At 41.8% G+C, this 24962-nt stretch overlaps 1 protein-coding gene and 1 pseudogene across 1 annotated transcript; both read left to right on the top strand.

Annotated features, from left to right (window-relative positions):
* The first annotated feature begins 11736 nt into the window (after positions 1 to 11736).
* On the top strand, positions 11737 to 11830 carry LOC147476238 (small nucleolar RNA R71; annotated as a pseudogene).
* A 5990-nt stretch (positions 11831 to 17820) lies between these two features.
* On the top strand, positions 17821 to 18660 carry LOC147476237 (uncharacterized). The gene has a single exon (XM_086585668.1). The coding sequence runs from the start codon at positions 17821 to 17823 to the stop codon at positions 18658 to 18660; it is 840 nt and encodes a 279-aa protein (XP_086441794.1).
* Positions 18661 to 24962: the final 6302 nt, after the last annotated feature.

Here is a 24962-nt window from a genome sequence, read left to right as displayed (position 1 = left end):
TGGGCTTTTTTGCCTACGGATAATGCCTATCAGCAATAGAAGTATGGATTGGATCCATAGGCATATCTATTTTGCATCCGTCTGGAAATGTCAATTTTTTAGTAGTCGCGTCCATTTTTTTCACAAGTGACACACTATTTTTCATTTTCTCTAATTATTTTCCTATGTGGCTATGTAAAACTTGCCACGTGTTATGTTAACACAAAACACAGCCCCCACCAACTACTTGTCATGTAGGAGGCATGTGAGTAAAGTAACTCCACTGCTTACCAAAGTAGGAGAACAAAACATCCGAAACTGAAACAATTCAAAGAAACAAACAAACAAACCTAATACGCATCTTCATCACCAATACTAAAATCAGAAAACCTGTTCTTCTCTCTTTTGAGAAACTCATACAAATTGTCAATCACGATCTTAACCAATTCATCTAGAGCCTTCTTTGATGTAGGATCAACGCCAGAAGAACCCACTAACTGAAAATGATTTTCTCGAAGAAAATCAACAACAATCTTATGACCGTCATCAGTAAATTAAAGCAATTGGTTACAACTTTTTCTTGTTTGTTATCATCGATGAGCTTTCAAGTAGGAGTGAAATCAGATGGGGAATCGTTTGTTACAATTGAATTGGTCAAATCTGATAAAGCAATTGACGAGTTTTGAAACTGGAAACACATAATTAACTAAAGAATCTAAGAAATTGGAATGAAAATTAACAAAATTATTTATCGATATGCATATTACCTCTGAGAAATCAGGTGATTGATTAACAAGTTCTTCATAATCAATTGATGAATCGGTTGATTCATTGATGTCAACAGCAATTACTTCTTCAAAAGCCGGAATAAGAGATTTTGTAACAAGGATCTATAGGGAGAGGAAAGAAATGAGAAATTGAAGTGGTGATAATTGAATTAAATAAAAATTGAGCTCACTGGTTCAGGTTTTGAAGAAGAAATTTTCTTCAATGGAGTTTCTTCGATAGATGAGTTGTTGATGATGATGAGTGTTGATGGTTTTCTTCACGTGCTGGCATACCGTGTGGCAACGACGTGGCAAGTTTTACATAGCCACATAGGAAAATAATTAGAGAAAATGAAAAATAATGTGCCACGTGTGAAAAAAATGGATGAAAGTGTAACAAAAGCCAACATTGCAAAACGCGGTTCACTTCGTTACCCAAATTTGCTCAAAAAAAAGTTTATGCCCCAATGTTTGATTTCGTCTATAGTTCGTTACCCATCGATGCATTTTTTTCTTAAAAAAAACAAAAGATGGGTTATTATTTAGTTTATACCTTAATTTTTCCACCTAAACCACCAAAGCTCTTTCCATCATTCAAATGTTTTCCCATAGCTTTTAAATTCCCAACACACACCATAACCATTTCTAGTATTTGTGAACAAGTTCCCCACCAATCTTCAAGTGTAACCAAAATTTCGCCATTCTCCATTCTACAATCTTTTCTACTGGTTGTAGAAGAAAAAGAAGTTCTTGAACGTTAAGAAGAAGAGTGACAAAGGATGGTTTCGGGTTTGGATCCGGGTCGGGTATCCAATAACTTAGTTAATAATTGGTTATGAAATATGGGTTTTAATGGTGCGTGTTTGTAAAGGAATTTACACATGGTTGATGATAGCATGTTTTAATTTGGGTGTGCCTTGTTTTTTGTTCCCATTCTCTAACTTGCATACACTTATGTTAGTTGACCGAGTTGACTAGTGATAATGGTGAAATGAATAGCTTTACCTACGAAATAAAGCGATGAGAACTCTAAACGCAAGTAAAACTAAACTTAATCTTATCGGTCTATATTTATCAAAAATTCTACTCTCAAGTCTATGAGATATAGTGGAGTAGAGTGATTCGTTCCACTCCTAGTCCTTCCAAGATGTCTTTGTGTTCTCCGTGTTCGTACTCTCTACTTAAAGTCTAATGAGAGATTTACTTAAAAGGCAACTAGACTTCACGATGCAACTACCCACCTAATTGCAACTAGTCGACGATGGGAATAACTAAGGGAATGCTACGTTGATTCGATGATAAGGAGTTAGAGGGGAATTGATTCCACCTTAACTTCGACTTAATCCTATTAACTACAAATCGTCAGAATCCGAATTGAATCGCCCATGAGAACAATTGGTTCTTTCTAATCCCTAATTACACATGGCATTTCTACTAATTAATAACTAGTATGTGAACGATTAAACCCATTCTCATGGTGAACTAAACGTTTCTAGAGTGGAAAGGAAATTACGACGAATCTACGTTAATCGGAATCAAGCTTTCATCAAGGCTTCTCAACCCCCTCTAATGGAGGTTTAGCCGAGAATCATTACGTAATCATTTCCGATTACTTTTAAACTAAACATGATATAAAGAATTGAAATTTACTTAATTAAACAATAATGAAATCTAATTTAATGACTCAAATGAAATAAGGACAGGAATTGAAATTAGATCTAGAAATGGAAATGACAAAATCGAAATTGATAAAAATACTACTTTATTGATCTAATCAAAATGAAGAACAAGATTCAAAGGTTTAATCTAATACAATAATTGAAATGGAACTAAACTTAATTAATCTACATGAAAAACTAGATCTAGAAGCTATTTTAATGGCTATTTTCTATTCTAAGCTACCTTTATTTTCTAACCTAAAAATCTACCCTTCACAAAGAATTAAGCTTTTGTTTTTTATACTTTCAGATCCAAAAATCGTGCATGGGCTTGGAGCCATGTTTTGGGCCAGAGAATCAGGCCCAAAACCCAAATCTTTCAGTCCAAAAAGGCCTCTTCAGCTGTAGTTGGCCTCAATAGACTTTCTGTCCACTTCTGCTACTCTGATTGGGTAAAAGCTTAGACCATTGGAAAGTTATTTCCGAGCCGGTCGTTTTGACATAAGGTAGGCCCCATTCCGAGGTCTGAGTCCAAAGATATGTCCTTCGGAAGTTCTGCTGACTTTGTGTGTTGTTTCGGCCCGCGTCGACTTTTCAGGTTTTGACCGGGCTTTTAGAAAGGTTTGTCTTCTCGAAACTTGGCCTTTAATCACGAAACTCTTTAGTAACCGACCTTTGCTCCTTTATCTCGCTAAAGTGGCACATTTCTGCACATAATGGACTTTGAAGCCTGAAATGCATAAAACACGAATCGGTGTTAACTCTTAATTATTACTCACATAATTGGTCTAAAAGTATGACTGTTAAAGGGTTAAAACTACAGTTTTGGGCTCTTATCAAACCACCCCCAAACAGCATTTTGCTTGTCCTCAAGCAAAGATGAGAAATTAATATAAGTGACCAAAAATGGAGTTCTATCTACTTCGTTTTAGCCGAGTCGATTGCATTGACCATATGCAACAAGGCCTTAAACCACTAGGAATTCCCTAGTGGACGAAGTTATAACCTCATGAGAGTTTCGGTGAAGGTACTCACAAACTTCATCTATACTACAACGACTAAGAAATAAAACTATTGTTTCCTTATTCATGCTCCAAACTATCTATACATCTCACTAGCTATGAACAAGAATAACCAAGTCAAAACCTAAGCTAATATATGCATAATAATCAATCATCTATAATAAACATATATACAATGAGTAATACTATGAAATGTCTAGCAGGTCCGTTTGAAACTTCGGAATAAGCGTCCTTAAGTAGGTTCTCACAATAATAGTCAAGATACAACACTCTGATTTTTCCACTCAAGTTTAAGCTACTCTAGTGCTTGCTTGAGTGGGCACACTTTACCTTACAATCTCAATGACAACAAGGAAGCGGAGTCGATCAAACACATCCTGCCACTTACTATCACACTAACCTATTCCTAATTGAGCTAGAGGTCTTTATTAGGTGTTGCGGGGATTAGGAGATGGTTTAAGAAGGAAGGAAATGGATATTCAAAAAGGACAAGTCTGAGATAATAGAGTTTTCATATTATGTAACTTAGAGAAAACCTTGTTATTTTCTTTTGCTTCTATACTTTGTTTCCATCCTTAGCCATATTTTTCTTTTTCTTTTCTCTTTTTTTTTTCTTTGGCTTTTGACTCCCTTTTATTCTATTTTTGAAGTTTTTATTTTATTTCTATTTTTATTTTTCTTTCCTTGAATGGAAACTTCTTTTCTTTATTTTCTGAAGCAATTAACTAACTTTTGTTTACACAGTTTTTTCTCTTCTTCTTTCTTCCTTATTCTATTCTCAGACTTATTCTAAATTGGGTGGGTTGATTTTTTTTTTTTTTATTTTGTTTTGTTTTTGTAAAGGGGTAAAGGATTTGTGGTTTATGGAAGGCTAAAGAAAGGCGGAGGGGGACTAGCGGAAAATAATTCATAGGCTTGAATTTCTGGCTATATCGATCCAAAGAGGGCCTAAATTCTCGCTTAGGATATGGCATAGTGATCAAGCAAGTGGGCGTGTGATATCTCTATCCGGATTTTACTTCTCCCTTGTGTCATTTCTCAAATGTTTCAGCTCATATAAGGCTTTAGGCTATATTCTCACAGGATTTGTGGAATAAGTACTCTAGCCTAGATTTTAAACTTCATGCTAACAATCATAGATACTCATGTAATATATTTATAGATAGATGCAAAGATTATTACCTATATATTAACCTAAGTTTCTAACAATTATTTCGATGGAACAACTACATTGAGACTTCTAGATTGTTAAGAGCATGGAGAAAGAAACAATACCAATATTCCTAAGTGTATAGCATAACTTATTTATTTATATTTTTGAATTTTTGAAATTTTAACTAGAAACAAATGCATATTATACATATCTATATCCTAACAGATGCCTTAATTACATGTGTTTCTATGCCCCCAAACAAAAAGCATACTTTGTCCTCAAAGCAATTAAATAAAGAGGGTAGGAAAAATACCATTGAAGCGCGGAAATTCGGGAACATCTCGTAAAACAAGGTTAGAACGCACTAATATAGGAAATAAAACTCGACACAACTCTATAATGAAGTTCTACCCATTATGGGGTTAACAAGAATGAAATGCTTGGGACATAAAACAGACACTAACTAGAATGAAACTTACCTTATCCCCCCGCGATTACTCATCATCTTACTCATCCTCTTCTTCCATAAAGAAGTGAGGTTCCTTTTGCCCCGCCTGCCATGCCATGATAATTTGCCGGGCTTCCGCCATTTATCATCTATGATTGCTAACCTAGTAAGAGCCACTTGAATTCCGACGGGGTGTAGGGTGCAACCTGATGAGGTTGTATCCTCCACCCTTGCCAAGTCATGCACGCGAAAAGATCGAATAATACTATTAGTGGTCGCGATGCGATTAATCGGCCGTAATCCAATCCGTGAAACGTGTATAAAAAATAGGAAAGAAACATAGCATAATACGTGAAATTAAGACAGGCATAAGAAGGTACTTATGCCTCATGCTATGGGATCGAGCTAAACTAGACATCAAGGTTCGGGGAAGGTCATGACACATACGTCCCGTGGCTAAAGCAAGAAAGACGCTGCAAGTGGCATCATTCATAGAAGAAAAACGCCATTCCCCTAAAATGTTTAGCATGATCCAAAACATAACAGTTCCTATGTTCATGGATAGGCTACCAAAGGCGACGTTATATTCCCCTTGGTCCTCGATACGGAAAATGCCCGCGCCATACGACTCATGCAAAAACTCGTAAGTGTAGACATACATATTGTCTACCCAATAGCACCATGGGTCTTGTATTTTAGCGGGCATAGCAAGTCCAAGAACAAATGCTAGCAAGAACCTGGTAATTTCCATTGGTTCATTATCACGAGAACACTTGTTCTCCATCTGGTCTTTCAAAGAAAATGCACTTATCATAAAAATAAGATGCTAGAGTCGGAGAATAAAGTGCATCAGATCTTACCATAAGCGGCTCCCAGCCAACGAATGTGATCGCCAAAAAACCAAGCACCATAAGTAGTGCTTTGGAACAAATCTTCGAAAGACTATTCCGGTATCAATGTTGGAGATGTCATCTCAAAATTGCGCTCTGGAATAGCTGTGAATGATCCGGATACTACGCGCAAAAAACTGGAAATTTCCTGGTCCACGGAAGTCGCGCTGAAAAAGCGCGCTCGATAGAGGTCGGCTTCTAAAGAAATTGAAATTTCGAGTGTTTTGAGCGTCGGTCGCCAGTTTGGGCGATCGGCGCTCTCGACAAAAACTCATAAAAATATACGAGAAGAGAAAGTGTGCTCAGAGGGCTTGAAGTGCTTCGGAGTTGCGTAAACTTCGGAAAAATGAGTAAAACGAGGGAATCGCGGGGAGTGAAAGGTGAGTGATGGAGTTTAGGTGTAGTGTGAGTTGTGAGGATAGATTGTATCAAGTTTATATAGGTTTAAAGTTGCTAAAATGGATCGGGAAGTTGCCAAAACTAATTACGGCAGTTTAGAAATCCTAAAATTTCCAAACCCAAAACGGAAACAACTCATTTTCTTGATTCTAATTCAAACCCAATTATCTTTTAGGTTGATTTTATGATAGAATGTACCTATTTAATCTAGATTTCATCCTACCATGATATTTATTCATATATATGCCTAAACAGCCATATTTTCACCTTGACTCGCAATAAATTCTAACACGAGGGTTATATAAAAATCATCTTTGGAATAGATAAAACCACCCCTAAACAAGTTGGGAAGGTGGGGTCAATATTAAACAACCACGCATAATGAAAATAACCCATTATATTAAAAATAATTCATGCGAGTACATTTCACTACAAAATTCAACTTTACGGAAATAAACTTACATAAAAATAAATGACAAGAATGAAACTACAAATAAAACATAAAACATCAAACTATACTATCCCTAGCTACTCCGGAACTGGTAGCGGAGGGCACATGGTCCGGAGACTGTTCCTGAGCTCCTGATGGACCGGCACCATTCGATCTTTTCGGTGGCGGCACTTTCGTGTCTCGAGGGTGTATCCTCGAAGGAGAGTCCCCGTGATGTGGGAATCGTGGTCGATCTCGATCCCGTCGAATCGGCGCCGAGCTTCTAGCTCATCATCTGTTCCCACCTCGTCCTCCCTCTCGGGTGCGGACCTCGAAGTTATGATGAATCGTTGCTCGTCGAGTCCCGAGGTCTTCAGATAGATAGTGTTGAGCTTAACGATGCCACGATGGATCACAGCCATGCGTTCAGATCCCGACCAAAGACCTCTCCAAGGCATCCGTCAAAACATGTCAAGTCCTCGTCATCCTCCGAGGCATCCCGATTTCCCCGGCCTCCTCTTCATTCTCAGCTCCACCATCCTCTTCTTCTTCTTCTCTATCCTCAGCCAATCTCCAAACCCGTTGGACACACTCCTTATAGATGCGAGGGTTATGGTAAAGGGTGATGTATGTCCGATCGATCGCTGAAGTCGCTCCTCAACTTCAAAGATGATCTTTGTTATCAACACGGGGAGAGGGCAACAGACCTCCCTACTCCCCTAATCATGCTCGATTAAAACTCTAAGATGCAGAAGTCATACTTCCGCCTCCTGGAGTATCCATAAGATGTGGAGGCAGTTCGAGGGCCGATGTCGCCGACCTTCCCTTCCCCTCGACGTTCGAATTAATCCACCGAAATGTAGCCACGGTGGTTGGTCCTAAGGGAAGTCCGTCGAACACAATGTGATCTCGCATTGTAGTAAGCCTCCAATAACTGTCCTCGTGCATCAATGGCTCTACCCCATTATGTTGGGACTCCTGCAGGGTGACATCAGATGGATTCTAGGCGGAATGCCTAGAATCTCAGCCAACAACCCGGTCGTCACTTCCTTCCGCCTCACAACTATAAAATCCTCGCCCCTTCCAACTCCCTCAGATCAGTAGAACCGTCGGACTAAGTCCTCGTGGTAATAGGCTTCAGTCGAGTACCACAAGCTACTCCAGTCTCGACTGATCATCTCGTCACCGTAGAACGGCGCGAAGTGGTCGGCAGTAAAAGCTTGCTCCGATAAAATTCGGTGTTGTTGAGCCATTGGAAGTTGGAATGTAGTGGGGGTTTAAATGTGATGTGGTGGTGGGATTTTAATAGACCGGTTGAAGCAAACAGTGGTGGTGGTGGAGTGGTGGCGCGGCAGCACCAAAATTTGTTATTTTGGTGGATTTTTGGTGATGTAATTTGGTGGTAGTGGTGGTCGGTGGTATTTGGAATCGATTTGGGTTGGGTTTTGATTTTGGGCGTGGGTTAATTTTCGTTTTCTTTTTATTTTGAATTTGTTTTTTAGGTTTTGGAGCTTGGGCGTTAATGGCGGATGGAGAAGGAGATCGAACTGTTGGTTAAGGTAAGGGCGCGGTCGCGCTGTCGGTGGGCGCGGGTTGGGCCCAAGCCCAAAATCGAAATTTGTGATTTTTTTCCGATTTTTCGCGAAACTTCAAATCAAAATTGCCGCTTCGTTACCGGTCCGATTTTTGCAAATGAGATATGGAAATGATCAGGAGAGAATTTCCAATCCAATGATCCATAAAACACTCTATTCCGACCGTAGATGACATATAAGATAGTGGAAAATGCCTCAAAGTGCGTGCATGACGTACGTTATGTGAACAATTGAACTCTAAATTCATGGATTATGTCAACCCGAATCATAATACAATAAAACGGCCTAAGCAACTCTAATGGGACATAAATATTTAGTATGAAAACACGAACACCACACCCCCAAACAAATTTTTACAACGAAGCTTAGAAAATTTGTTTTTAGCAGTGGGTCTTTTAAAGTCAGATTCCCGAGACTTCCTAGGTTACTATGCTTATTCTTTAATATATATATATATATATATATATATATATATATATATATATATATATATATATTTAATTTTAAAAATAAAAACAATAAATAATAAAGACATAATTCACCCCATAGAGAAACATGACTCAAAAAATCTGAGAAAACATGCAAGAGTGGAAAACGTGAATTATGTTTAAACGTGGACTTAGGATCCGGTACTTACAGCCAAACACTCCATAGGGAGGGCCCGGTTACCTTAATGGTGCACTCACCAATATATGGAAATGAAAGAAAATGCACCAAACACAAAAGTTGAGTCGTTTATAGTCAGATACTCGAGACTTTATCTAGACATATATATGAACATGCAGTTTATCATATATCAACAACCGAAATAATTGTGGATCATTCCATAAATAAATATCACAGAAAACATATCCAAACACAATCAAGCACCAAGATTTCCTATGACTCAACCTAGTGAAATGAAAGCGAAGTCCGATAACCCTATTATGTAACCTATCATGCACCTTATTTTTCATTTTTGAATGAGTGGGTGTTCTAGTAAATAAGTGTGGAAAAGTGAATGGTTGTGGAGAATATGGTGGATATGGATAAGTTGTAGAAAGACAACCTGTAAACAATGAGGATGTGGTTTTAGCACAAAACTCATTCATTGTGTGTGTAGGGGCTGTCTCAGTTCTGAAAATGAAGGTGTCAAATGGTTTTTCCTTCTGAAGTAGTTGTTTACTAGGTGGATTTAAAAATTATGTACGGGGAGAAACAAAAGGGTCGAGTGCAAACTCGGGATTCCTTTGAAAGGGTGGGAGGAGGGGAATCGAGGTGGCTATTGTGCAAAGTAGTTCTTGATAGGGTAATTCATCACCTGCTCAAAGAAACTCATCGAATTGCTCATCTAGATTGGTCATATCCTCATTACTATGATAGTCCTCTACATCTTTGAGAAAGTCATCTATCTCATCCTCATCCGTAATATGTGTATCGACTAGTGTAGGGATGGAAATATTGGAGTCTGAACTTCCAAAGGAAAGAAATTTGGGCATATGATTATCAAGGAACGTGTTGTTGAAATAATCTCGAGCAACACTCTCGATCATGCTAACCTATCCATCCATAGACGAATCGGGTAACTGTGTCTTTGTTTTAAAAACATTGACTTCAACAGCAAGATGGCCAAAAGACATGGACATTGAACCATCGCGGCAATTAATGAGCGCATTGGCAGTTGCCAGAAAAGGACGCCCTAAGATGATCAGGACAGAGTCATTAATGACTTCTGTGTCGAGGATGACAAAATCAGCCGGATAGTAAAAATCCTGAATTTTTACCAGAACATTTTCAACGACACCCTTAGGATACTTAATAGACCGATCAGCTAATTGCAACGTCATTCTAGTGGGTTGCATCTCGTCTAGACCTATTTGTCTATACAAATAAAATGGGAGTAAGTTTACACTAGCCCCCAAGTCTAATAACGCGGTCGTCGTATAGGAATCTCCTAAGGTGCATTGTACAGTAGGACAACCAAGGTCCTTGTACTTAACAATTCCATTATGTTCAGATAGAGTTGGGAATTGTTCTGTTAAAAACGCGTCTTTTGGTATATTGGTCTTACGCCTAGTAATACACAATTCCTTAAGAAACTTAGCATGGTGTGGTAGCTTTTTTATAGCTTTGAGGAAGGAAAGGTTTATAGTTAGATTCTTAAAAACATCCCTAATCTCCTCGTAATTTGTATCCCTAGTTAACATGGCTAATTTTTGTGGAAACGGTGGTTTCTGTTTATATTTAGCAATAGTATTACCTGGATGTTTAACCGTGGCTTCCTGTTTCTTAGGTTTTGTTGTAACTGGTACCTCTACGGTGGTAGGCTCTTGGTTTCTATTTCGTATCTAGTAATATAGCGGTGTAGGGGCTCTTGGTGGGGTAACTATAGGCATAGTTACTTGTTATCAACCACTCGCTGTAAGCGGAGAGTGGTGATGGCCTTTAGCTCACCTACATTTTCATATTCACTACTAGTATTATCGGTTACCTCAAAGGCTGTATTTGTTGTTTTAGGATTAGGTATTTCGCGTGACTGGCAACACACCTTTGGGTTGGGCTTTATCTTGAGCCAACCTGTTTGGTTAAATTATTAACCGATTGTAGAATTTGTTGGTTAGATTGAGCCATGGTTTGGAAAAGTTTTGGCTCACTTGTATGAAGGTGTCAAGACGATCGGTTGTGTGGGTGTAGTAGTCACGGGTGGTGTAACTGGAACTAGTTCACGGAATTATTTATGGGTGGATCTTGATAGTTATTAGTTACCGAACGATACCTCTATTAGCATTATAATTATTATAACTACCTTGACTTTGTGCTTGACCTTGTCGAGGTTGCACTTGGTTGTTATAATTATTAAAATTCCCGACCGCCCTTGTCGTAGTGGGGCTTGGTTAAAGCCGCGGCGTAGCCTAACATATTGATTATTGTACCCTTGAGGTGTGACGTTTTGGTTATTTCTCCAACCGAAGTTAGGATTTTGTCTCCAAGGGGCGTTAGGTTCACTATTAATGGAACAAGCATGTTCATAGGCTATAGGACAGTGGGAGTCGGGATGCTCGGGGCTCCAACAGAAACTACATGGATTTGAATTTACATTCATGACGGGAATAGGATTTTGTTGAACCGAAATGGCCTCTACCTTTTTAGTGAGTGATTCGATTAGAGTTTTTAGCTCAGGATCGTGTTTAATTTCAAACATACCGGCGGCCTTAACTGTATTAGAAGAACTAGCGGAGCGGTGGATATCGTCACTACCCCCCCAGTTGTTATTTCGCTTAGTTTGGTCCTCTAAAAATTTATAAGCCTCCGAGGCTCCTTTGCTTAAGAAACTACCCCCATTCATTATGTCAAGGACTTCTTTATGGTGGTGTAGAAGTCCTTTGAAAAAGGCACGAACTAACGTGTCTTTTGCTAAGTTATGATGTGGACACTCTATAAGGAGATCGGTGAAACGATTCCAAGCCTCTGAAAATGTTTCATGAGGATTTTGTCGAAAGAAATGAATCTTGGAAAGCATCTCATCCGTCTTTAGGGGTGGGTAAAATGTTCCATAAACAATTTGAACAAGTTTAGCCCACGAAGTCCACGAGAACTGGGGCTTTGGGCAGCTTAACCAAGACGCCTTTATCGGGCTAAGGTGAAAGGGAATACCCTTAATTTAATTTGTTCCGTACCAACCGTAGGATGGTGGAATGTTGTTAGGACTTGTTCAATCCTACGCATGTGCTGATAAGGTTTTTCATGGTCTAATCCATGAAAAACGGGTAACAAATTAAAAATATTTGGAGGGATTCGAAAATCCCCCGCTGGGTCTGCTAGAACGATGCAAGATTTGGGGCTATCGCTCAAGGCTTTGTAGAAGTCAGAGAGAGGCCTCTCTTCTTCGTCGGGCATTGTGTCAGGTGATGTGTGTGAAATAGTAGCTAGAGGTGTAGTGGGTGGTATACTAGATAGACTTGTTTGTTGACGTTGTTGTGTAATTACGTTCGGTGTTTTTGTTCGGCCCGACCTTAATCTCATACAAGGCTAAAACCAAACTTAGCTAAACACATCAACACTCCAAATAATTTTGATATACTAGTATAAACCTCTAACAGGAGAGCGAGGTGTGGAAGAAAGGAATACCTGACAAGGCCCTTGCTTTCGCTTTATGAATAGCGTCTTGTTTACGCTTTGTTCAGGTGTATATAGCAGTTAGAACACTGAAAAATATGAAAGATCAAAGTTCGAATCAAACTGCCGAAATCCAAAAAATTTTGTTAAGGGTGCGAAGTCGCTCTAATAGATGCGTCGGCTTTAGTGTATCTTAGAATTCCAGAGTTTAAGGGCGGGTCGCGCTCCACATGGGGGCGGGTCGCGTTCGAGGTCCAGTGAGTTAGGGTGGGTCGGCTTTAAGGATGGCAGCTTCGGTGTAATTTCGCCCGAATTTTTCAACTCGAAATGGACAACCACAAGATGAATCAAACATGGGTGGGTGGGTGAAATGGGACTTTAAGAACAGTACTAACACTACGAAAACAATACAAAAGTGAAACTAAGATGGCAGCGGTGCCATTTGATAATGGTGAAATGAATAGCTTTACCTACGAAATAAAGCGATGAAAACTCTAAACGCAAGTAAAACTAAACTTAATCTTATCAGTCTATATTTATCAAATATTTTACTCTCAAGTCTATGAGATATAGTGGAGTAGAGTGATTCGTTCCACTCCTAGTCCTTCAAGATGTTTGTGTTCTCACGTGTTCGTACTCTCTACTTAAAGTCTAATGAGAGATTTACTAAAAAAGGCAACTAGACTACGATGCAACTACCCACGAATTGCAACTAGTCGACGATGGGAATAACTAAGGGAATACTATGTTGATTCGATGATAAGGAGTTAGAGGGGAATTGATTCCACCTTAACTTCGACTTAATCCTATTAACTACAAATCGTCAGAATCCGAATTGAATCGCTTCGCGAGAACAATTGGTTCTTCCTAATCCCTAATTACACATGGCATTTCTACCAATTAATAACTAGCATGTGAACGATTAAACCCATTCTCATGGTAAACTAAACGTTTCTAGAGTGGAAAGGAAATTACGACGAATCTACGTTAATCGGAATCAAGCTTTCATCAAGGCTTCTCAACCCCCTCTAATGGAGGTTTAGCCGAGAATCATTACGCAATCATTTCCGATTACTTTTAAACTAAACATGATATAAAGAATTGAAATTTACTTAATTAAATAATAATGAAATCTAATTTAATGACTCAAATGAAATAAGGACAGAAATTGAAATTAGATCTAGTCATCTAGAAATGGAAATGACAAAATCGAAATTGATAAAAATACTACTTTATTGATCTAATCAAAATGAAGAACAAGATTCAAAGGTTTAATCTAATACAATAATTGAAATGGAACTAAACTTAATTAATCTACATGAAAAACTAGATCTAGAAGCTATTTTAATGGCTATTTTCTATTCTAAGCTACCTTTATTTTCTAACCTAAAAATCTACCCTTCACAAAGAATTAAGCTTTTGTTTTTTATACTTTCAGATCCAAAAATCGTGCATGGGCTTGGAGCCATGTTTTGGGCCAGAGAATCAGGCCCAAAACCCAAATCTTTCAGTCCAAAAAGGACTCTTCAACTGCAGTTGGCTTCAACAGACTTTCCGTCCACTTATGCTCCTCTGATTGGGTCAAGGCTTAGACCATTGGAAAGCTCTTTCCGAGCCGGTCATTTTGACATAAGGTAGGCCCCATTCCGAGGTCTGAGTCCAAAGATATGTCCTCCGGAAGTTCTGCTGACTTTGTGTGCTGTTTCGGCCCGCGTCGACTTTTCAGCTTTTGACCGGGCTTTTAGAAAGGCTTTGTCTTCTCGAAACTTGGCCTTTAATCACGGAACTCCTTAGTAACCAACTTTTGCTACTTTATCTCGCTAAAGTGGCACATTTCTGCATATAATGGACTTTGAAGCCTGAAATGCATAAAAACACGTAATCAGTGTTAACTCTTAATTATTACTCACATAATTGGTCTAAAAGTATGACTATTAAAGGGTTAAAACTATAGTTTTGGGCTCTTATCAACTAGTGAGATAGATCATAGACCGTCAAATGTCATTGTAGAGGTAGTATTTGTTTGACTGAACTCGGTTATGTCGAGCTGCCTACATATCGAGTTCTTTAGTGACCTCGAATCAAGTCGGACATAATTGAAGCTTCTGATTGGTTGATTGGATGGGAGATGGAGATAGATGATCGACAAGATGGAGAATTGGCCTCCCCTTGAGAATGCAGAAGGTGTCTCCTTTTATAGGCATAGATCCCCCTTTTGTGTTGTCTTGATGATTGTTTTTACTCCTTCTGTTGCAAAGTAATGATCTCTCATTAATGATGATGTTGACTAACTTGCAGTGGTTACGTTTCCTAGGTCACTTAGATGATCTGACCTTAGGTTGTATGCACGGCCTGCTTGTAGTCTAGACAAGTGGTCTGCCATGAGTGGTTGAGAGTGGAGGGTACTGACATAGCCCCCTTTCTTTATATCATTGTTTGTCGAATAGTGGTGTAAAGAAAGATAATAAAGGAGACCGTGTGTCTTACTTGGTTGAAAATGGAGATTGTTGCGAATTGAATTTTTTGTGTTTGTAGGTTAGATGTTGTTTGTTGCTTAAAGCTTTGTTGTGAGTTGATGTGGTAGGTTCTACATCGTAGTGCGCAAATCGTAGCTCATAGTGTGTAGATGGTAAATCGTATGTCCTAGCTCGTAGTGCGTAGATCGGAGTTCATAGATTGAATTTGACTGATAAGTAGCCTTTGAGTGGTAATTACAGTTTAATCAAGTTTCACCCTATCAGAGGCCTTAAGTTGATTTGTGGTCCTTTTGGGGGCACTGTGCATTGAATTTGACTGATAATTATCATTTAAGTGGTAATTACAGGTGTATCAAGCTTAACCCTGGCATTGGTGTTAAGTTGATTTGTACGCTTTTTAGGGGCATTTTTGTTGATAGTTAGCCTTTTGGGGGCGTCACTATGGTTGATAGCTAGTCTTTTGGGGGCATCACTATGGTTATTAGTCTTGAATTGACTGTATGTTGCTAGGCCCAGTTTTGGAGCTTTGAGCGACTAGGTCGGAGATGGTTGTAGCTAACCCCCAGTTCATAGTAAAGCAGCCCTTTGTGGGTGTTAAAGTTGTTTAGCTCCAGTGTTGGAGCTTGATTGACATGTTTAGATGGCAATAAGTTGTCTTAGTTCAGAGATGGCTATGGCTAGCCCCCCAGCTTGATTGGCTTGCAATAAATTGCAAGGGAGTGAGCTTCCATTTTGCAATTCGAGCGACTCACTGGTTTGTAGTATATGCGAACTGTCGAGGAAGGAACTGCGTGCTTTGAATTATTAAATCTAATTCGGGAACACTTAGATGCTTCTCATTTTGGAATTGTTGATTCCTTGATTCGATAAAATATTGCTTCCCCTTGATTTGTTATTTCAATGGACGATGGGTATGCTGGCAACCTTTTGTGTGTGTTATAACTCCATGGCGAACGAGCTTTTTAGATTGATTGACATCATCGACATGAGCTTTTACGGTGTGGTCAGTCTGGGACGACCTAGAATATTAATGTTCATTCAAGTTCCAGTGAACTGATGACAACTTGTGTACAAGATGAACTGATAGTGATTGTGTTCGAGTACGACTGATAGTTGGAATATTAGTTGCTTCTTCCAGGTTGTAGACCTGCTCTTACCTAACTTGAGGATAACTTGATCTAAGGACGACCTGAGCTAAGGATGGCCTAAGCTGAGGACGACTTGATTAGAGGATGAGCTGATCTGAGGATGACCTGAGCTGAGGCCAACCTGAGCTGATGATGCACTGATCTGATGGACGACCTGGCTGAGGATGAGCTGATCTAAGGATGCAGGAGGATCTGAGTCAGATGATTATAGTGGCATAGGGTTGGAAGTTGGACTGGGTCAGCGGTGCAACGGATAGGACGCAACATAAGATGGAAAAGAGGGGAAGTACGAGATCAGTACTGCGGAACCCTAGACTACGATGTGGCATACGTACAGTATGAAGGAGAGCCATGCGATTATGCGACAGTTGGACAGCCTAGAAAGGGAAGAGAGGGATATATAAAGAAGAGGTGGGATGAGAAAAAAGAGGCCACTAGGGTGAGAAGAAAGGAGAGAATAGTGAGAGAGAGAAGAAAAGAGAGATTGGGTGGGGGAGAGATTTAGGGTCACTATATTTGGCGCCGTCTGTGGGGACTAAAGAAAAGCAACTTAGAAATGGCACCGAAGAGAGCAGTGGGTAGGCCAAAGAAGGTTAGGGTTCATGAGCCAACGCTGGAAGCGGTGATTGAGGAGGGAGAATAACTAGAAGAAGGGCAAGCAGCGGAAGAAACACGCCTGATGCGAGAGGAGATTGAGAGGCTGAGAGAGGAGAACAATGAGCTGTGAAGAGAGAGAGAGAGACAGAGGAGGAGGTCAGAGAAGAGTTAAGTGAGGGGTCCAAAAATGAGAGATATGAAGATGAGGAGGAGCCCGGACCGAATCTAGTATAAAACCCAGTAGCGGGGTTGACAATGGAGCAAGTCCAAGAAATGATAGACAATGATAAGGAGGAGAACCGGGGACAGACGAAGGAGCGGGGGGAGCCAATCAGGTGGTGGCTGGGTTGAATCACAACACACAAGCAGATGACATATGGGCTTCAGAGGTTCCAAAGCGGTTTACCCAGCCGAGGTTAGAAAGGTATGACGGCAAAGGGGATCCAACGGACCACATTCATCATTTTCGGCAGCAGATGCCACTTTGGCAGGAGGCTCGGTATGACGGTCTGCGATGTATGATGTTTCCGGCTAGTCTTAAAGGAGGGGCGTCGGATTGGTATTACAGGCTGCCAGCGGGGAGCATCAAGAATTTCCAGGAGTTGGAGCATGCGTTCATAGATCACTTCATACATCAAGAAAAGAGGGTGGTGGACATCACGACTCTATTCAATGTGAGAAAAAGATCCACGAAATCAGTTAGGGAGTTTCTGTGTCGGTTCAAGGCAGAGACATTGAAAGTTGAAAATCTGGATGAGAGGACAGCGGTGATAGCCTTTGAGAGAGGCTTGCGCCCGGGGACAGGAGTGCACCAATCCGTGGCCAAGAATGAGATTGCGAAACTACATGAACTGTATCCACGACTGGAGAAATATATAAGATATGAAGATTCTACGCAGAAGGAGTCCAAGAGGACGGGGAAGGCCGTGTTGTCTTTGGAGAAGGATCGAGAACGCCAAAAGTAGGGACGTCGGTAAAAGAAAGTGGGAGATACCGTGGGTACAGAGCACGAGTAGAGGGAAGTCGAGAAGGAATCCGAAGAGAGTACAGGGAGAGGAAGCCATACCGCGAGATGGAACAGACTCCACTGAACGACACGCTCAATGAGATTTTACCCTTAATAAAGAATTTGCCGGGGTATGAGGGACCGCGAACCACGCCAATGGAGATACCGAAGAAGCCTTTCTGTGTGTATCATCAGATAAGGAATCATGAGATGAATGACTGTTACGCTCTGAAATGGTTAGTTCAGAGAATGGTGGAAAAAGGGAGGATGGGAGAATTTGTGAGAGACGGTCGGAATGAGGAGCGTATGCCGCCGCAGGGAAGGATACTGGGAACCATCAACGTGATTTACAATGGGGAGGTTATGAGTCATAATGCTCATAGAGACAAGATACGGCGGACCGCGAGCATCCAGCAGATTAATGAGAGAACGGATAGGCCTCCGCAGCAAGCGGTGGCAGCGGCTGAAAAAGATATAATCGTGTTTAGCAATGCAGACCTACTAGCAGTGGACTCACCGTATGAAGACACATTGGTTATTACGGTGGCAATGGGGAATTACATGGTGAAAAGGGTGTTGATTGATTATGGGAGTACGATAGATCTGTTGTTTAGAGGTGCCTTGGAGGAAATGGGAGTTGATCCTAAGCAGCTGCGTCCTTTGCGAACTAATTTGTATGGATTTAATGGAAGTATGACAAAGCCCATGGGGGAACTCTTACTACCCGTGACAACTGGGTCGGTGACAGTTTTCTCCCGTTTCATGGTGGTGGATTCGGCTTTGCAATACAATGCGATCTTGGGAAGGCGGTGGATTCACGAGATGAAGGCGGTCCCATCAACGTATTATCAGGTAATACGATTCCCCACCCCTACGGGCATGTATGAGGTCTACGGTGATCAGCTTACTGCAAAAAACAGTCATCGGGGAACCGTGAAGCGGTTGATCGGTGGATCAGAAAGGGAGGCTTCCAATCCTAAGAAAAGGCTGGCATAGCAATTACAGTGCACCTCGGGGGAGGGGGAGGGTGAGACAGCGGCGGATCCAAAGATGCTCGACGAGATAGAGGTGGTGAATATTGGGATAGGGAAAGAGGAGAAGTTCACATCGATAGGATCCAGTTTGCCCGAGGAGTGGAGGGGTAAGTTGATGCAGTTCTTGTCAGATAATAGAGATGTCTTCGCTTGGATAATAGAGGATGTTACTGGGTTGGAACCCGAGTTCGCATGTCATCAATTACATATGAAAGAGAACGCCAAACCCGTGAGGCAAAAGATGCGCAGTATTAGACCAAAATATGTTGAAGGGATCCGGGAAGAGGTCGCAAAATTGAAAGGCGCGGGAATAATCCGAGAGGTAGAGTTCACAGACTGGTTATCTAATGTAGTCGCGGTACCAAAAAAGAATGGGAAAGTGCGTATGTGCGTAGACTTTACTGATGTAAATCAAGAGTGTCCAAAGGATAGCTATCTCATGCCGCGAGTAGATGAGTTGGTGGACAGGACGGCCGGGTTAAAGATTTTTCCTTTATGGACGCTTCGATAGGGTATAATCAGGTCACGATGTATGGGCCCGATCAGGAGAAGACCTCATTTGTGGTGGAGGGCGGAACTTACTGCTTATACGAGGATGCCGTTTGGTTTGAAAAATGCAGGGGCAACCTTTCAGCGGTTGGGTGAAAAAATGTTTGAAAGAAAGATTCAGAAAGGAATTAAGATTTATATAGACAACATGGTGGAGAAAAGTATGTCAGAAGAGGAACATATCGAGGGGTTGCAAGAAACCTTCGGGATACTACGTAAATACAACTTGAAACTGAACCATGAGAAGTGTACTTTCGGAGTGACTACAGGAAAGTTTTTGGGGTACATCGTTACTTATAGGGGAATCGAGGCTAACCCCGAGCAGATAAGGTCCCTGGTGGAGATGCCATCTCCGCAGAATGTGAAAGAAGTACAGCGATTAGCAGGAAGAGTCGCGGCCCTAAATAGATTCATTTCCAAGTCATCTGATAAGTGCAGACTGTTGTACCGCCGACTGTTGAGGAGCACACCGGATTTTGTATGGATGGCGGAGTGCGAGGAGGCATTCCAGGAATTGAAAAAATATTTGGGCAAAGTTCTTTTGCTGTCGCGGCCCGAGACCGGGGAGAAGATGTATTTGTACTTGGGGGCCACGGAGTATGCATTCAATGATAGGGTTATATACTAAAAGCATTACTTTTGTATTAACTCTAATTGTTTATATTTTGAATGAGAATCATATGGGCAAATGTTATGCATATTATATATGTTATTAGTTATATGCATGTGTCTAATACTTTATGTTGTAGATGATATGGTGTGAACACACAGAAGATCATATCATCAGTACATTATAAAGTATAAGTAATCGTTCATAACCTAGATGGATTTGGACAAACCATTAATATGGTTGTAGTATAATCTGGTATTAGTCTATGTTGACTATAGGATTACACTAGTACACTTTGTGTGTATTGAACAAGACCAAGTGAGGTTGTTTCTCTTTATACTGACTATGTAAGAGAACAAACGCCTCTGTTATTATGGATGTTTGTCCTCCTAATCCAGATGTAATAACGGGCACTTATGTGCATTGTACATTACTTTAAATCATCAATGAGTGAGATTCATTTGTGAATCAACAAACTCGATGGATTGGGTAATGACATTGTATGTAAAGTGTGTTATTGATTATAGAAGGAATCCGTGTCCCGCAAGAAGTCGGGTTGATGATGTAACCTTGCGGAGCTCAAAAAGATTGTCATGTAAACCCTGCAGGTGGATTTATTCCGACATGAGAATGAGGTTGAGTGGTACTACTCAAGGACATAAGAAGTTGATTAATGTAGTTGTTAGTAACTTGACTTAATCAACGGACATTCGGTATCTTAAACACGGGGAGATCAACGAGCATATAATATGGAGCCCATAAAGGCTGACACGTAATTTGGGATTAGGGCGGTAGTGCAACAATGGCCTTTAATGGAATAAGCCATTTGTTGACGGACTTGGGCCGTGTGTTCGGGGCGAACATGGGAAGCCCAAGCCCGTCAGGAGGCCTAACCTTAATTTCTCCTCATGGTCCCTGTTGTAGCCTATAAATAGAATACTCTTTCTCTCTGGTCGAAATTAACCTATTCACTATTCACCTGGATTAGAAAAAGAGGCAAGGAAAGATAGATCCAAAAATTAGATCTAGCTTTGTGAGAAAGAAGGGGATTGGTAGATCGTTGTCCACACAACGTCCAGTCTATTCTAAAGGAATACAACAGAAAATCAAGGGGTTGATTTCGGATTTGATAAAGCTTTGATTCTCAGAGATTACATCTAAGCCGATTCTTAAAAGGTATGTTTCCAATCACAAATCGTGGACACCCATTAATTCTGCTGCGCGTGGTGTTCACCGTTTGTAGAAATAGTCATTCTGAAATAATGGTTCCTACAGTCAGCTCAGTTCTAGTTCGGGTGGTCGACAAGGCGGAGAAGCCGGTATATTTTCAGAGCAAAACTTTGTTAGATGCAGAGACGCGATATAGTAGAATCGAGAGGTATGCCTTGCCATTAGTATTTTCAACCCTGAAGTTGAAACCCTACTTTGAAGCGCATGTGGTGGTGGTGGTAACAAATTTGCCTTTGAGGCAAGCACTGAGAACGGAAAAATCTGGTAGAATGTTGAAGTGGGCAGTGATACTGAGTTCCAATGAGATACAATATCAGATAAGAACTGTGGAGAAGGTGCAGGTGGTGGCTGAGTTTTTGGTAGAGTTCCCTGCAGAGGATCCCACGTAGGGAGAGGAAATGATTATGGAACCGGAGTAAGAGAGTGAGCGAGACCTTCTAAACCCATGGGATAAGAGGAATTGGGGGAGGGTATTCGTGGATGGATCGGCTACCGATGCATGTAGTGGCATAGGAGTCGTGTTGGTTACACCTGATAATAACAGAATAGAGCAAACCATGAAACTCGGGTTCGCGGCGACCAGCAATGAGGCGGAATTCGAAGCGGTGATCGCCGAATTGAGAATGGCCGAGGATTTGGGAGTGAAAGAGCTGACAGTCTATTCTGATTCAAACTTGGTAGTGTGTCAAGTGAACGGAGGGTTCGCCGCTCGATGTCCCAGGATGGCAAGATATTTGGATGTGGTGTGTAGACGAGCCGAGAAATTCACAAAACTCTATTTCCTTCACTTGGGTCGGGGAGAGAACAGACATGCCGATGCCCTGGCATATGTAGCAGCTGCAATTCCTGGGTCGGAGGAGAGAGTAATACACGTGGGAAGGCTGGAGAAACCGAGCACCGAGGATGAGATGGAGATTTGCCAAGTCGGGGAAGAGGATGCGGGTTGGATGGAGCCTATTAAGGACTTTTTGGCAGGAAAGGAAGTCACAGATAAAAGGGAAAGAAGGAGATGGGAGCAGACATCTCGGAGATACGTCCTACTGGAAGGAGAGTTATATTGGAAAAACTTCAGTGGACCACTTCTAAAATGTTTGGGTCCACGACTGTCCCAAGAGGTGTTGGCAGAACTACACGAGGGAGATTGCAGCCATTCTGCAGGGAGAACAACGGCACATCGGCTACTGACACAGTGGTATTTCTGGCCCCACATGAAGAGGGATGCCGTGGAATATGCTAAGAGGTGTGACAAATGTCAGAGATTTGCACACTTGATATTCGCCCCTGCTGAACCCCTTCACAATGTCTCAAGTCCGTGGCCTTTTGCTATGTGGGCAATGGACATAGTGGGACCGCTGCCCATGGCCAGTGGTAAAAGGAGGTTCATGCTCGCAGCCATGGATTATTTCACAAAATGGATTGAAGCTATACCCCTACAGCAGGTGAAGGAAGCGCAAGTCATCAAGTTTTTATGGGAGAATATTATCTGCAGATTTGGGTTGTCGTACGCCATCATAGCAAACAATGGAACTCAGTTTACGGGAGCAAAGGTGGCCAGGTTCTTGCAAACCTACAAAGTAAGACAGAGGTTCTCGGCCCCTTACAACCCCGAGGGCAATGAACAAGCGGAGTCCTCCAACAAGACCATCATGAACAACCTAAAGAGGAAGTTGGAGGATAAGAAAGGGGTGTGGGCCGACAAGCTTAGTCATGTATTATGGACCTACCGGACCACACCTCGGTCATCCACACAAGAGACCCCATTTTCATTGGCTTATGGGGTGGAGGTCGTGATCCCGTCGGAGATGGTGGCTAGTGATTAACTGGCCGAAAAAGTACAATCTGTAAATCCTGCGTGGGGGGTAGAAGGTTTTGATCCTTTTGCTCTGGGAGGAATAGCCTCTCATCATATTGCAGCAGGTACGTTGGGCATATTAGCCGGCCTATTCCATCTTAGTGTCCGCCTGCCTGCCCCAACGTCTATACAAAGGATTACGTATGGGTAATATTGAAACTGTCCTTTCCAATAGTATTGCTGCTGTCTTTTTTGCTACAACACGAACAAAGATCGTGGAGGAGGGTTCAAACTGGAGAATCTTAGTAGCAGATCTGAATCTAGCAGAGGAAAGAAGAGATCGTGCCCGTATAAGACTGGAGGAGTACCACCGGAGGTTGCAAAAATAGTACAACAGGAGGGTCAAGCCAAGGCAGTTCCACATAGACGACCTGGTGCTCCGCCGAGTGACACCTAGCACCAAGAAAGAGAAAGATGGAAAGCTGGGTCCAAACTGGGAGGGACCTTACACGGTGGTGGATATTGGAGGGGCGGGCACCTACAGGTTGCGGACACCGGAAGGCAAACTGATAGAGAAGTTGTGGAATGTGAGAATGTTAAAAAAATTCCACACTTGAATGTAATGGAAATCTATTGCCTAAATTTGGCACTGTATATAAATATATAATCCAACATCACTTTTGAGAAGAAATCATTGTTTATAGAGGTAGGAGTCCAAAATAACTACGAGACGTGAAATGCCAACGAGACCGCAGAGGGTCCCCAATGGTTTTTCAAAAACTATGAAACCCGCAGAGCGGGAAAAAGGTGCACATAGTACGTAGGGCATGGAGCCCAAGGATGGGGAGAGACAGCGGAGGGGATGAGCCCTTCGCTGATACAAGGCTAGAGATGAGCCCAAGGCAAGATGAGTTGCCTCAAGGCACTTACTAAGATTGCATAACTGTGGAGTGGGATGAGCCCTCTGCGGGGGAGCGGTGCAAATCGCAAAGGGGACACGAAGTCCCAGTGCGGAGAGAGACAACGGAGGGGAGGAGCCCTTCGCTGATAAAAGGGTAGAGTCTGTGGAGCGGGGCGAGGCCCTTCGCGGATTAAGGATACTAGCACCACATAGGGGCATGAGGCCCAAACATGGATAGAGATAGAGGGGAGTTGGAGTCGTTTGCAGATATACTCAACCATCATAAAAACAACGAGGGGAACGAGCCCATCACTAATGCAAGGAACTAGTCGAGGAGCATGGAGGCTGGCTTAAAGTTGGTGGAATAGCCAAACATCGAGAAAAAGACAGGGCAAGAGTTACATCGGAGTAAAGTGAAGAGACCAAACCACAGGGGAAGAGATGATAAATATGCCAAGAAAAATCAAACATCACACATGAAAGAGATTAATATTCAAACATAAGCATAACAATTGTACTGCCATTAGTGGCCTAGAGGGGATAAAATGACTTATTACAAAAGCTGTGGAAGACATAGAGTATTTTTTAGAGCTTCTCAAAGGAAGAGTCGACGGCTGGTATAACATCAGAGGCTTCTTCAGAAGGTGCAGTGATGTGTGCGGCAGTAACATTCTCCAGTGTCTCGGCAAGGGTCTCAACGGTAGCCGCGGTAGGGTTGGAAATCTCTTCATACACTGGGGAGCGGGGAAGGTTATCGGTGGCAGCCACTTCTTCCTGGGCATCGCTGGAGGGGGCCGCTGCTGGGGTGCCGGGCTTTTTAGGTAGGAGCCACCCTTCTTGGGTGAGGCGGGCAAGCTCTTACTGGATTTTCTTGGTTACCCTTTTGTCAGCAAGAAGCTTGAAGCGTTCGCGAAGAATAGCCATGTCATCCTAATGTTACTGAAGTAGGGTGGTGGTAACATCTTTCTGTTCTTGAGAGAGGGTGTCGAGGGCAGCTTGGTGTTGTTGGGCTAAAGCAGATAGGGTAAGCTGGTGTTGTTCAAGGAGCATTTCCCGCTGGCGACTCAGACGGTCATTGACAGTATCCATGTAGTGTTGGTGTGAAGATTCCGCGGACTGCAGTTCATCCTGGGCCTTAAGTTTGGCTAAGTTAGCAGCGGCTAACTCAGATTGAAGCCCTGC

This window comes from Coptis chinensis, chromosome 9, assembly GCF_015680905.1.
Source record: "Coptis chinensis isolate HL-2020 chromosome 9, ASM1568090v1, whole genome shotgun sequence".
Classification (NCBI taxonomy): domain Eukaryota; kingdom Viridiplantae; phylum Streptophyta; class Magnoliopsida; order Ranunculales; family Ranunculaceae; genus Coptis; species Coptis chinensis.
The sequence above is the reverse complement of the archived record's forward strand: the minus strand, read 5'-3'. Positions and strand labels throughout refer to the sequence as shown.

Bases quoted from the DNA above. Each gene is read 5' to 3' on its own strand.
- LOC147476237 (XM_086585668.1), top strand. From the start codon at position 17,821: ATGGAGATACCGAAGAAGCCTTTCTGTGTGTATCATCAGATAAGGAAT.